This window comes from Nomia melanderi, chromosome 12 (genome assembly GCF_051020985.1).
Source record: "Nomia melanderi isolate GNS246 chromosome 12, iyNomMela1, whole genome shotgun sequence".
In the NCBI taxonomy this organism is placed as follows: domain Eukaryota; kingdom Metazoa; phylum Arthropoda; class Insecta; order Hymenoptera; family Halictidae; genus Nomia; species Nomia melanderi.
In genome coordinates, this window is record NC_135010.1 from 2,562,509 (window position 1) to 2,577,715 (window position 15,207).

General features: G+C 36.8%; 1 protein-coding gene across 1 annotated transcript in view; it reads right to left on the reverse strand.

Annotated features, from left to right (window-relative positions):
• The window catches only part of dnt (tyrosine-protein kinase Dnt), a 51,448-nt gene that overhangs the window by 13,766 nt on the left and 22,475 nt on the right, over positions 1 to 15,207 (reverse strand). The window contains exon 2 of the mRNA XM_031974885.2: positions 1,573 to 1,700. Coding sequence (XP_031830745.1) covers positions 1,573 to 1,700 — 128 coding nt within the window. The remainder of the gene's footprint in view (positions 1 to 1,572; positions 1,701 to 15,207) is intronic.

Genomic DNA, 15,207 nt, shown 5'->3' on the forward strand with positions numbered 1-15,207 from the left:
ACTTTTAGAAAAATGTACTTACAGTAGTTTTTTGTTGATTTATATTTCAGTACGCACACGAGCAAATCGAATTTTATAATTATTTTCAAGGGAGATGTATTTGTTTGTTCGATACTTGTAGCGCAAATATATTTCTTGTGTAATCGAATGTTCATAAAATACCTAAATATCCAATAATTGAAATTTTTCCAATTTTTCTGTTTTAAACCAACCATCACAGGATTTATTAATAGACCATAATGAATACCTTATTACGAGAAAACTTTATGCTCCAGACAAAATTGCCCCAGTATCTCATGCTATTTGCCTAGGTATCTGGCCCTCATAAAAGATTCCCTCATTCATTCTAAATATCGTAGTTATTACGGGGCAGGATATTAACCCGGGAACCTTGGAACTGGGTTAATAAATCGCCGGAGGTCCTCAGACGGAATATTAAAAAATCTCTCGAGACCAGCTCGGACCAGCAAAGTTTCAAACAATCCCGGCGAACGTTCAACTATCGTCGTCGAAGGAAAAGCCGCTCCTCGCATTATCCCCGTCGCGTCGATCGTCGAATATCAAGGGGTGTGATGCACCGGCAGCAGCGGTTCGTGCCGGGAATCGGAGAAACGGAGAAGACCGACATGCGTCGATAATCCGGGTAAGTACGTCTCGGAAGGACGAGGAAGGGAACCGAGAATAAGGATCGGGGAAGAGGTTCCGAACGGTTGCTGTGTCTGTTTATCAGTTAATACTAAAACTACCAGAGGGTTAAAATGACACATGCTTCTTTTTGCAATTATAAAAAAGATAATAGATGTTTCTGTGATAAATGATTAAAGACATTGATTTAGCAATACGCAAAGTGAATTGTCAACCAATTAAAGTCTTAATGGATGCACTATTGGGGTTTCTGTAGAGGAATTTCAAAAAGTCAATTTAACTGCTCAGTGATTTCAGTGTGAACTGCGTTTGACGAGTATACACGTCATCTTAAAGCTTTAGATTTCTTTTCTGCGCCCCGTAGTTTCAGAGACATTGTAAAAAATATATTTTTATTCCTCTAGTTTGCGAGGTGTTTTCACTCGTTCAAAGTGGATGTTGGCCGATAAAAAAAAAATACGTGTGAAATAGTTTCTTAAGAACTATGTCTCACACAAGTTTCATCAAAATCGGCGTGTGCTGATTAAAAAAGTTCCCTTGTAAGTTCTACAGTTAACAGGTTAAAGGCTGAAGTGCGCTCTCGGAAGAGGATTCATCCGGCAAAGGTTTCCTCTCGGATGCGAGATCGCGCGAAGACGCGGATTCCTTCATTAACGAGCGAATTCACCTTTCCTTCGAGCCTAGGCGACTTTGATCCAGCAGGGCAAGGAATCAAAGAAACGTAAATGAGGAATAAAGTGCGCGGGAGGACGGTGTCGCGACGCTTCAAGAGGCGACGGTGCCTCTTTCCATTACCGTTCCCCGTTTTCTTACGGTTCTCAAAGTCTCTCGCGGCGTTTCAGCCTACCCGCCGGGTTTTCCCTCTGTGGATTCGCATCGGGACAGGAAACCCCTTTGCGAAAGGTCATGTATCTCTGTAAAACTTACCGGCCTGCCGGCGAGATTTTCCCAAGTGAAATGCAGCTTGTGAACCTGCGCTGGCACTGGGACGACAAATTTAATTGCGTACTCGTTGATGACGCCCTCTCTCACGTAAAACAATTCCGCTTCTAGACCTGGAATGAAAGAAGAGTTTTTCAGACCCCGATTGTAAGAGGATTCTTAACGTTGCAGTTAATTATTCGTATCGCGCTTAACGCTACTTCTCCGTTTGTGGAAGGTTCTGGCTTTAACGCTCGATTTGTCGAGATTGTATGTCTTATCGTACTGTTAGTAGAAAAATAAGCGTGTTGCGTACTAATTCTATATAGGTGTGTGGAATTAGAAGGCTAAAAAGACAGGGTAGAATTATGATCACTCAGGAGGAATATTATTTATAATGAACCTAGTTTGCAATACTTATTTTAAATAATTGAATAACTATGAAATGTTTGGATGAATAAATGAAATGTATTGTTTTAATTATTGTTTAGTTTATATAATGTAATTTGTATAAATTGTGTTTGTTTAAATATAATTTGATTTTTAATTGATCTAACGGAAGGTGTGACGTCATAATAAAGAGGGGGTAAAGCTGTATACCTTAGTGGCCGATGTCGTGACTACAGATGACTCATTGTGAATTCGTGGTACATTTACTCTAACGTGTATGTTCGACGCAAATCTATTAAAATTTTGTGTGCTATGTTGCCAGAATTATACAAAAATGTGATTACTATGTAGAAAAACAAAAAAAATGTAGATAAAAGAGTACGTTTTGTCTTAAAAATTCCGTATAAAACTACCTGAATACCGATACAAATTTTTTAAGCTGTGTAAAAGTTATGTAAAGCATCAGTCCTTATAATTCATGAAGCTTATTCGATTGGACAGTTAAATAGATCAACAGCAACCACTTGATTTCTATACTAATTGGATAATATTCTGCAATCTGTATTCCCGGAGGACGAAAGAAAACACCGTCTTTGTGAATGCTTAAAAACGTATACCTTTCGTTTCCTACTACAAAGAAGATGAACATTACCACCAAACAAAAATTTTGAAATTATGAAATAGATAATTGGTTATACATTGTATTTATTTATAATATAGAATATTTATATTATCACAATACAAAATAATGTATTATAGAAAAATATAATTTTGTTTTCGATTTATTTACTCATACAAAATCACATCCTTTCCAACTGAATAACCGTGTACAAAATGCTCAGGACAAATACTGTGTTCAAGAAATCGAAGGTAGGTACTTAAGCGTTTCAAAAATAGAACACTTTCCAATGAAGATTAATTAGATGACTATGTAGTACCGCAACCATCGACACAACGTACACACAGTAGTGTGTGAGAAAGTTTACACTTAATCAGATAACGGAAGAAAAATAGAAAGTAGGAAGGTAGGTTAGAGTATCACGGCTGACATAGAAAGCAATGGTAATAGATCACCCCTAATCAGTAACAGATAGTGGACAGAAAAATGGATTCTTCGAGCAACGCTCGGATAGCTATCAGGGGACACGTGAAGCACCGTTCACAGTCCTGAAGGTAATTCGTAGTTCAGGTACAAGTTTAAACTGTATGAACTAAAGCGAAGCAACAAAAAGATCCCGTTTCTCCTTGCTACAGTTTATATCGGTATCCAGCGGGAAAGGATAAGCAACCGAGGTAGAAACACTGTCTTCAAAAGAAGACTGGTTTCGCTTGGACGATTCAGTGAGGTTGTTATTTTCTTGCACGTGCTTCGAGAACACCTGAATCAGCATAACGATCGCAAAAGTTTATGCTAGAATCTTGTAAAATGGATTTCCCCATTATCTGATTACGAAAATGATAATTTGGTACCGTACATTGTGCTAGAAAATGTAATCGTAATGATACACTCATTTAACAAACATACAAAGCTAATCTATTGTTTGATAATATTTTAACTTTTGATGTTTTTATGTGAAACGAAAAATTACATAATTGATTGTGGAACGAATGAAGATGGGAAAACTCAAAATTTGTTACAGAAAAAAGTGATATTATACATATGTATATCTTTACAGTGCTGATATATTAATATAACTATTATCTCAATATTTTTCTAATAAAATTTAAAATATAAATTACTTTTTGTATCGGAAGAACTTCAAAAATTTGGTTTTCATTTAATTTAATTGCAACGTACCTTATTAAAAAATTTTTTAAAATTCGAGGTTAATAATTACAACAATATATCGTTAATATGAAAATATAAATAATATCATTTCTTAACTTCAATAAAAAAGCCACCATTTTCGTGATCTTTTAAGCGTTCTTGAATTTCTAAGATCAAAATGAAATATTGGGAACGTTTATTAACACGTTGACTCCCACGAGAATTCTGAGCGTTTTGTATATTACTTGCTATTTCCTAACAAAGGCAAATGATATCGGAATTGGTCATTATTGGTTTGCTATTATATTTCTTGAGTTACACTATTATTTAGTTACTTATGTTGTTGAATATTTTGATTCGACATCAGTTATCTTCATGTAATTTTCATCAAGCATTTTGGAAGCTCTGGTCATCGAAGACCACCATAGTGGTCAACGTGTCAACATGTATTTTAGTTGACAACAATATACCATAACATCTCTGAATTCCCAATTGTGATTAGGTAAGGAATAAAAGATAACTGTGGGCCTAATTTTTCCTGCCACAACCCTCCAAATTATCAAACAAAACTTTAAATAGGTTGGTAAGTAATTAATGTCAGTTTTTAAACTTCATCTTTAAATCCACATATCTCGAATCGGAATAAGCTTTTTTAATCAAAATAAGATCCATTGCAATGTACACATTTTTGCCAACAGACAATCAGCTTTTTAATTCCGGTAATGTCAAATTCTGGTGTTCTAAAATTGATGAATTCTTTGAATGAATTTTCAACAGCTGCTTGGTTGATAAACATCTTCTCTTACAAATAGTAATTGGTTGGCAACAAGTCCGGGGAATATACTGAATGAAGTAGAGTTTCATAACCCAATTTGTTCAAATTTTGTAGTGTTGTTTTTGCGACATGCGGTCGAGTATTGTTGTGTAGAAGAATTGGGATCTTCCGATTGACCAACGTCGGATTTGATCGAAACTTTTTGAACCAATGTTGAAACACTTCCGCAGCCTTATAGCCCAGTTTATACTCATACAAGAATATTGTACGAATTTGCTTCCTATCCATTTTTAAGGAAATGACACGAAGTAAGCACAAATTAACAGTAAACACAAAAGCACATCTTATCAGCATGTAAAGCGACATCTGCATCGTAAAATTATATTACAAGGTAAACAGAATCAAGTGAATGTTATCCCAAAATCAAGCGTCAGTGTTTGAAAACTCGAAAACCGATGTTAATTTCTTACCAACTTAATAGTTCTTCACTCAGTCATACCTTTTACAACATCTCAGACCACTCAATTATTCAAAATATTTACAATCAAACGCTCCCATTAACCCCTTGCTCTATGATTTATTGTTTAGCTATGATCGATACAGCTACTTTATCGTTACTAATATATTAGACAAAGAAAAAATGTCGATGCTTATTCTATATGTATGTTACTCTAAAGGTTACAAGGGGTTACACTAGATTTACAGACGTTTTGCACGAATTGTTCTACTGTTTCTGGAAAAATTGATGTTCATTCGTTTAGATCTTGAAAATTAGAGATTTAAAAACTACTAGAGTACATAATCGTATAATTGCTTCAATCAAAACTTACATAAACCTTGACCAAGTAATGTTTATAAAATTCAATATGCGTCAAATTGACACGTTCCGTAAACCTATGTTAAGAACAGTACGAATACTCCATCCACCAGCCGTATACATCAAACAATTTAAATATCACCGTGGCAAATCACCAAGCAGACCCTATTCGTCACACTAAATCGACCCAACGAAATCGCACGGAGATGTTTCCAAACATCGGAGAAGGATAGCAAACGATGCTGCAGGATCCCAATGTCCACAAACACCGTGGCAATTCGATGTTACGCTACCAACAACTCCCCGGCAGAGTTCACTTTCAGAAGCCGCAAGGTCACGTGGGCGAGTTGGCGGAGGTGGAGGATTTAAAAAAAGAAAAGAGCCATATGAAAAAAGGGGAGGGAAAGATCGCGCCGAACGAGGAGAGGACCGAAAGACCGTGCGTCGTGTACTCCCTTCGAGGGGCCCACGCCGGTTGTATCAGATAGGACGGTTAACGAGGCACGAGTTGGATTTTTAAGTCACCCGAAGACAATGTGCCGTGGCCCCACAATCGTGTCTTTGCTTTTGGTCCTTCTCGTTCGCTCGGCATCCCTCGCCCCTCCGGTTCCATCGGTCTTCGGCCTTTACCGGTTTTCTGCATCAGATATCGTATACCCACGACCTCACCGCTCGCTGCCCGTTTCTCGCAGCCGAGGGGGCTCTCTTCTCTCCCGGCTTCTCTCGCCGGGAGACCAAGCGCAATGTCCGTCGTAAAAAAGACGCCGAATACCCGGCAGGATCTCCACGGAAAATAATTACGTTCGGATCTTCGAAACCACACGCTGGCATTATCGCCAGTAAAAATCGAACCGTCGTCCCCGCCGTGAATAGGACACTTTTATAGATGTTCCCGGTATTGATGATCCTGACTTTTGTCCGGAGTCACTGTCATTGGAGCCGGCCCCCTCGCCCCGGGGACACCGAAAGACATTTTCTGTACAATATGAGCTCCGCGAGGAGGTAAACTTCGCATTTTAGGGAGCGGAATGTTAAGACCGCTGCCATAGGGAACGTGATGGCGCAAAAAACAGCTGATGGAGATGTTAAAAATTTTTGTTGTCACAGGGGATATTTACTGGTTGAAATTTCGTTTGCTCGAGTAAATAAGCGTATCCCCGGTGCAACGGAATTTGAGTCATTAGTGAAACTTAGTAGTTTGGTTTGTGTTGGTTTATTATATTAATTATAACTTTTTTTTAACTAATTTTTAACGTAATAAAACATGATATTTTCTTTGAAATTGTGTTCAAATCAATGTAGCACATAAAAAGAACAAAAGTTCACGAAAATTGGACATAGGTACCATAAATATATTTAGATTGCAATTAGAAATTAAAACACAAATACAGAAGCGATAAAAGTCCAAGGCAATCGTCGTCCTTGGAAAATTAAAAGCTTCTCAAAGTCTGCATGAACTCAAAGGACGACGAGAGCCATCATTAACCACCCCTTTCTCCAATTATAACAGATTCGTAAGAGATACTTTATATTCACAGTAAAAATGTAAAGGTTAATCCTACAATTGATGTTAACTGAATAATATTCATATCCATTAACACTAGAACTACCAGATGGGTCAAAATGAGCTATCCCTAGATTTTTTCTTTTGCGATTACTGAAAAGGTACGAATAGCCCTTTGATAAATTACTGAACAAGCTGATTAAGTAATATCTAAGCTGAAATGTAAATCAATTCAAATCTTAGTAAATCCATGCTTGTAGCTTTTCTGAAGAAATTTTGAAAAGTCAGTTCAAGTGTTCTGTAGTTCTAGTGTTAAGTTCAATGTAAAGTTTTGACTAAAAGTCAGACCCGACGTTACAAGTCAAAAGGTTAAATAATTTCAATTCAACCGTATAATCGGTATGATTTTCCAACAAATCCTCGCCCTAAATCGCCATAATGCGTCTTCAGCAACCCGCGAGACACCTTTGATTCATTTGAACCAGACCGCCCCCAAGTTAGGGGTCAACGAGCTTCTAATCAACATAATTATCGGCGTGGTCCTCGTTTCCTGGAAGGCGACCTGTCCGCGACCTCGTTACCAGCTTACATGTCCTTAAAACCCTTATCTAGTCAGGGCTGCGGTTGGATCTTCTTTCACGCATTTATGCTGGAACTTTGCATGTGGGCAACCGTGGGGTGGTTGAACACCAAAGATCCTTTGATGTCTGGCACGCCTGCAGTGGGCTAAAGTGCAAGCAAGAGCAGCAAAGGGAAAAGAAAAAGATGAAGGAGATGCAGAAAGAGAGAGCGAGCCCTTTCAACGAAGGCGTCGACCCTCGACAACGAGTGCCAGACACAATTGTCACGAGGGGTTCTACGGCACTTCGAACCTTTTCTCTTGGACCATGTACGATCTCTAACTACAGAGGAGCTACGGTGCCTACAGTCGAATCAAAATCAACTGGACGCTTAAGCTACTTTCCCAAGTGCGAATGGGGAAGCATGGGAACAGTGTACAGATTTACAGAAAAAAATACGAAAACCTGATGATCTGGACGCAGTACCTGCGAGAACACCTTGTCTCCACGATCGGTCAGCGGATTTTGGTTTAACTGTAGTATGAGCACTGTTAGGAAACTCTTACGGCCTGCTGATACCCGGAAAACGTGCGAGATCAAAGATAAGATTGTAAGGAAACTCAGACTGCCTGTCGGCGCGGTGAACTTGCCCGCACACAGATACTGATCAACAACATGTGGGAGATGAAACAATGGCAGAAAAGAGCTTGCAAGAGTTCTGACGTACATTTTACTCTATTCTTTCAAACCCTTTGATGTGCTTGCTAAATACCGAGTCAGCTACTTTGCAAGAAGGGAGGCTAATGGAGAAACCTTTTGAAAACACTATATGCTGAACATTCTGTAATCTTTGCTATGAATGAAAGGTGATATTTATAAAAATTGTTAAGAGGATAGGTAAAAATAATAAGATTTCGAGGGAGGTTGGAAAATTGGAAGGCAATAAAGAAAAGGAAGAAGAAGGAAAGGGAAGCGGATGATGAAAAGGGAGGACGGATAGAGAAGTGGTCAGGAGGAATAAAAACAGCCGGAAGTGGAAATAAGAGGATATAAAAAAAAGAGCCGAGGAGATAAAAGGAAGGTACGGCGGCAGACCTGGTACACAACTTCAAAGAAGTAAAGAAGCGATATACTTCTTCGAGGAGATAATAAACATGAAATCGACTGGTAAGTCAGCACTACCAGAGCCGAAAGTGAAGCGTTCTATCTATATGAAATATAAAAATACCACCACAAAGGTAGAAAAGTGCAGCATCTGGTGGTGAAGATTTAGAGTTCGTAAAAGGAGAGTAGAATGAAAGAAATAGAAAGAAGAATAAATGTCTAAGTAAATGAGAAAAGAAAACTGAGAAAATTCAGGAAAGTAGTAAGAAAAAACAATGTAAGAAGCTTAGGAAAGCTTAAAAAGTTAATAGAAAAGAAAATGACAAGATGGAAGTATTATGAAAAGTAGAAAGAGAATAAAAAATATAAAAAGTGTAACGTATGCAAACCTTTTAGAGGTAACACGAGCAAAAATGTCAGCGTAAGTACTGAAAAGATAAAAGAAATATTACGAGACTTCGTAGACAACCGTCTCTTGAATATTTCACCCACTTTAAAGTGACTCACTGCAATCTTCAACTCTCCCGATGACTGTTCGGAGACACATTATTTCCGAAAGCAAGTCCTAGCGTTGTTCGAAGAGAACGAACATAACTTCGGAAAGAAAAGGACCGAGAATAGCTGATGCACACGAAGCTGTGTTTTATCCTAAGAAATATAGCCCTGCGATGGTTTCACGAGTGCGATGGTTTTACGAATAAATCCATTTACAATTTGGTTAAAATAGAATGTTTTAAATAGAAATGTTGAACCTTTAAATGTAGTAATCAACGGAAAATATAATAGTTATATCTGGTAAAACATTTGAATTAAAGGAATTAATATATATATTATTATTATTATTATTATTATTATTATTATAAAAATCTATTAGATTTTTAAAAATATATGTACTAAGATTACGGAAAGTGTAAACGCAAGCGTCCATTTTAAATGTATTTCATAGCACAGTACAGTTAGCATCTAAAAGAGGAAACACGGATGTTAAGCATTGTTGATCGGTCACGAGTTAACTCGTGTTTGCACTTACATTGGCCATTTCAATGTCTGAAACACAGGGCAATATAGAATGCTGGAAAAGCAAAACATTCAAAGTTACATAAAAGTTATGTCCAAAGTTTCATTCGAATTCATTATGTATAAATAAAGTATATTGAAGTTTATTTAGATTATTTCACCTTCATTTTTTATTATGGAATAATAACTGGTGATATGGGATAAGTTCTGCATAAAATTGCCGGTCAACGATGTTTTAAGCATTGCGTTTATATAAAGAATAGATTAAATAATTTTTACAAACGTTCTGAAAGTGTGAAACAGATACTGCATAGAAAATCGTATGTGGACGGCGTCACGATGAATTCATGAAGATCCGAGGTGTTTGAGCGTACACTCAACAAAAAGGTGAAAAAAGTGGTCACACAAAGGTCCGAGACAAAGACAGAAAGCGGGCCAGCATCTTCGATTCGCGAGGCGCGAAACAGCCGGCAAAATTTCGCAGGGCACCGTGTCCTGCGCTGTCAAAATACGGCATAGAAGCGAGTCGACGAGCGACGTTCCGAGAGTCGCGGCATAAAGAACGAGCTGAAAAAAGGGCCCGCTGAATCGCAGGCTAGCTGCGGGGGCCCCGGCCCCTCCCTGTCCCCCATCCACCAAAGCCCAAGGCTTTGGGTCAGAAACCCAACACCTTTCGAGCGCAAAACCCACGGTACGCTTATAACGAGATCTTCCCGTGGCGAGGGCTTTTAAAAAGAGATGACAGCGGGTGGCAGGGGTAGAAGGGAAGTATTATATAGAAAAAGGAAAAGGCAGAAGGGTGTAGTGCAGGTCGAAGGAACGGGATTCGTTCCGATTTTTATTCGGTTCCATTGCGACTCCGGAACACCAAAATTTTCCATATGTATTTGGTGATAGAGGAATCGATCTTGTTGCCACGTGGAATTTACGGTGACGAGATTGATGATGTTATTACAATATTAAACCCTTATACTTCATTTATTTTCAATGTTGTTGGGTGTAAACTTATATTTATTTTTGGGGAAATGAATTAAAATAATTTACAGCGGTGGAATTCAACGTTTTATATTCATTTCATTTATTATTGTTATAATAAGATTTAACTTCTATAATCTTTTAAAGTGTGGTACTTTTTAAAGTACCACAAATAAAGTATAACTAATTTGTAATGTCATCTCCAGTGTGACATACGACTGCAGAGGGTTAACCCCTGAATTTAAATTAAACATTATTCTTCGGTAATCAATAACTATACTTTAGAGGAAACATGGATGTAGAATATGCCTGGAGTTTCTCTTTTTTCAATAAATTATTAATGACAAAGTTATTGCGTCGGTAATAGTTGAGAAATAAATCGCAGGGCAAGTGGTTAAAATTATAATTGGTGATGCTGCATTTTATCGTTACTTGTAAAAAAAAATTATTAGATTTTTAATTTTACGGAGATTTATATTATATTGAAGTGTGGAATGTTTATTATGAATTAGTAGATTATTTTTAAATTTCTATCATTGAAAAATAATTTTATTAAAAATGTAGCGTGAATTATTAGACTTATGAAATGAATTCATTAAGAAAGACTAAATATCAGTAGGTACGAATAATGTTTAATTTACAAATATATAAGTGAAACTACTGTTATTAAATGGTTAGGTATATTATTAAAATATTAAAAAGAATATTAGAAAGAATATATATTCTAATCAACGAGTCATCGAATTTTTGTGAAATCGTTCAACGTAAGATTCTTGTTGTAAAATAGAAATAGTTTTGAAAACTGTTTATTTACACGAACTCAGAGGCATAATTATATCCAGAAGAAATAAAAACTCATTCAAAACAATTATTTACCGTTATTACTCACGTTTTTCTGCATTCACAGTTTAATAATACATTCTTTTAATGGTCATATAATAAACTCTGTGTACGACTGTTGAATTACTTAATTCATAATAATTAACCCTGTATGTATTACCCCATAAACAAGGTAACGAAGTCAATTTGGTGTGACATAAAACGAGTAACTCACACAACGACTAAATTCTTGTATTTCTCTCTGAATTATATGAACAAAACGCGTAACAAAAGTATATTTTATTTTCTTTAAAACGTGTACAGTACTCTGTCGTTACAATCCTGTTTTGTCGACTTCTTTATAATTACATCAGCAGCCGCACCACATTCCCTACCTTCAGTATTACGAGTTTTTTTCCTTGCGCACTCGCAGAAATATACGAGGAGATACTTTACCTGGGCTACAGCTTTCTATTGGTAACTTAATGTGTCATCGCGTTCCAACAGTAGAGAGTCGCTGCTCAGCGACGGCCCCTTCCCATGCACTTATACGAGTGAACGAGAAAAACTTGATCAATTACCAACAAGTTCACTCCACAAAGCAAAAAGAACTCCAGCTGCGTCAGCATTGTGATCAATTCCATAAGAAGAACGTCCTATTTTATGCATAATAAAACATCCAACCGATCGCTATTCTCAAACTAATCATTATCCTGATGCAATTAAAATTACACAAGACAAGAACCAACGTAACGTGAACCGGTTAATTCTTACGATATTATATTTCTTATTATTTATAGGACGGTTTTAATAATGCGCCAGATTATAGACACTGCTCTAAATAAAAGTCGAAAAAATTCGTAGACAAAAGTTGTACATATACTCCTAAAGAACTTTATTTTTGTTCTTTTACTGTTATCTTACATTTTGCTCGATTCTCAAAAATTAATGGGAAATCGCCGAACTTATTTTTTCAAGGAAAAAAGATTTTTAAATGAGAACATCATTAATCTCAGAATTAGAGAAAGACTCCCAGAAATAATAAGCAATTATTTAGATGTTAACGTACGCGTATTAAGTACATTTGTGTAATACGACAACATTATTACATGAAATTATATACCTTTTCATAGAAATCCTCTAGACGTTCTTCGTAAAACAGTATTGTAATAAAATGCTCGAAAAGTGATTACTTCTCGAGATACTTTAAATAAGAGTCGTTATTAAAGACGGTGCTCACACGCTTCTCCATTACGTTTTAAACGTTCCTCGCATCCCTCTTTAATTGTTCTTATAACTGAATGCAGGTGACCACTGACTGCACAGTGTAATATTATCCGATCTTGTAGATCCTTTAAAGCATTTATAAGGCGTAAGTATATCTTATTTTTTATATAATCCCAAAGAAAAGAAGATTAAGAAAATTGAAATCATTGGGTGTGCTAGCGAAGATATTAATTTTCATGATGTTCTCATTATTATACTTATTTTCTTGGAAATTTTATGACCACTTGTGATCGGTATGTTGAGTTTCGCACAGTGGTCATAAAAATATAGTAAAAAACTATTTTGAAACTACTTTCAAATTACTTGAAAACAATTATAATTTATAAGATAACTGATGTCGAATAAAAACATTCAACAATGTAATTAAATAGATAATACTATAAGGTAAGAATCCTGACACCAAATAATTACTAACTGTTCCTCCTCTCTATCGTTGCCACAAAAGAATGGTACAAAAAGCGCTGAAGATCTTCGCGGTAATCAACGTGTTAATACTTAAAAATCTAGCCAACAATGAAAAACAATATGCGAATTATGCTTACAATCCAATGAAAAAGCTTCTCAACATCATCATTAACAAAGGCACTCATTCGAAGTAAGTACCTAATTTCATAAAATAATCACGTCGCGGCCACTTCGCCAGAATACTCTTTTTTACGAGAAATGACAAGAAAACTCAATTTATGTAAACGGGCAATACGATTATTAATTGCACGTGCATCGTTGCGCCAGCAAAAACCATACGATCCCATAAATGCAGCACTTTTTTCCCGTAATATAATTCTCGGATTCCAATGGAGAAAAAAACAGCCGTAACATGACAGCAGTTGCGTGAGCCATCCTATATAAGCCGAAGCAGAAAGCTAGAACCACCCCGTACATAATCATACTGGATTACAGAAAAACTTGTCGGTAAATTGTGCGCAACGAGTCACTCCTACCAGCGCGTTGCGATTGGTCGTTACAACTCCTCGCGCGATAAATCGTAACGCGTATAAACGCGATCGACGATTTACGAGAAGTTCGTCACGGATCTACGAAGGGGGTTGATTCCATAGCAACTCGAACTCGTCAGTCTGATCCAAAAATGATCCGCGAGATGAGGTTAACGACCAGATCAGGCAGCTGGTTCTCGCCGATACCTCAACACGCAGCCTCGGAAGATCTAATAACGTATCCACGTTCGCTTGTACTAACGAGTTCGCATTTATATGGGCGCGTGTTTGTGAGTCGCACACGCAGGTACACGGACGCGTGCTGCCTCTGCATGGGATATTTTTCACTTACTCGCCAGCGCGTACAAACGACGTGGGCGTGCGTATATACCCGGTGCACGGATACACGCGGTCCGTACATTGCCGGAGTCGCCCACGTGCGAGCTCAGGGCCGTAACCATACGCCTATCGGGCGTGTCTTGTTTGTTGCAATTCACACAAATTACCTGTGAAAACTTGACCATTGATTTAGCACCTATTTCGTGTTTCGTACAAGGTAAAGGCGCCAGTAATTGATCTGTATATCAGTAACTGGTAATTTTTTCAGGAAAACGTCAAAAATAAGGTTCTTAACACGTTGAATGCCATGGTGGTCACCGATGATCCCTAACGAAATCAAATCACTATAATTCACTCAATTAAACGATGACTATTTGGAAACGTTTCTATATTATAAGTAATATTACCTAATGCAGTGATATTCAATAAGATAAACATGTACTAACAATAACGCGATTCAATTCAATAATTCAATATTATGTCTTTCCTTATTTCGTGTATTTTGCTCCGTGAAATCATGCGGCATTCAACGCGGTAAAAGTAATAATCTTTCGATTAATACGAGATAGATATGCTGCAGTACCTAACGATCCAACTCTGAAACACTTTTACCCGAATTAAATTGTTTATTGTGAAAACTAGCAATTTATTTCATTGATGTTGGTTGTATCCAATTTCCAACATAGCATTCACTTCTTTTCGTTTATATTTCTTCTTTTACTTGGAATTTCTCGTAATCGTTGTAAATAAACGATATTAAAGTAATCACCTTTAATATTTTTGGTTTTACTATAAGTGGTCAACTGCTAACTGGCATATGATCAATTATTAGTTTTCTCGTTTTAAGGGATGGTCAACTTCTAGCGTAAAAAATGCAAATAAAATTCAAAAAAAATAATCGTATCACTTGCTTACACCTTAGACTATGCGTTACAATTTTAGACACAAACACACGCGAAAATAATGTCATTTTCTTTACGTAAAATACAAGATGCTGAGCGTTAAAAATATGCAACGATAGTGGCGAAACTGTTAAAATATTTGTACGTGAATAGATATTGATAATCTTTTTAGTGTAAAATATATTCATTTGAAAATTTGGTACATGTTTTATCAATTCATTCTAATATTTCTTGAGAGAGTGGTAGACTATATACTGGCATCTATATAGTTTACTTGAATCGCTTTCTAAAGTCCTCTAAAGACGACCCCGGTCATTAATGTGTTAACGTTCACTGCTGGGTTAGTCATTTATTATTTGGGTCACATAAATATTTGTCTAAACTTAACAGTTTGTATTTAGAGGTATGTTCAGCAAACGAAACTTCGTTAGCATCTAAGAGATAAAAGA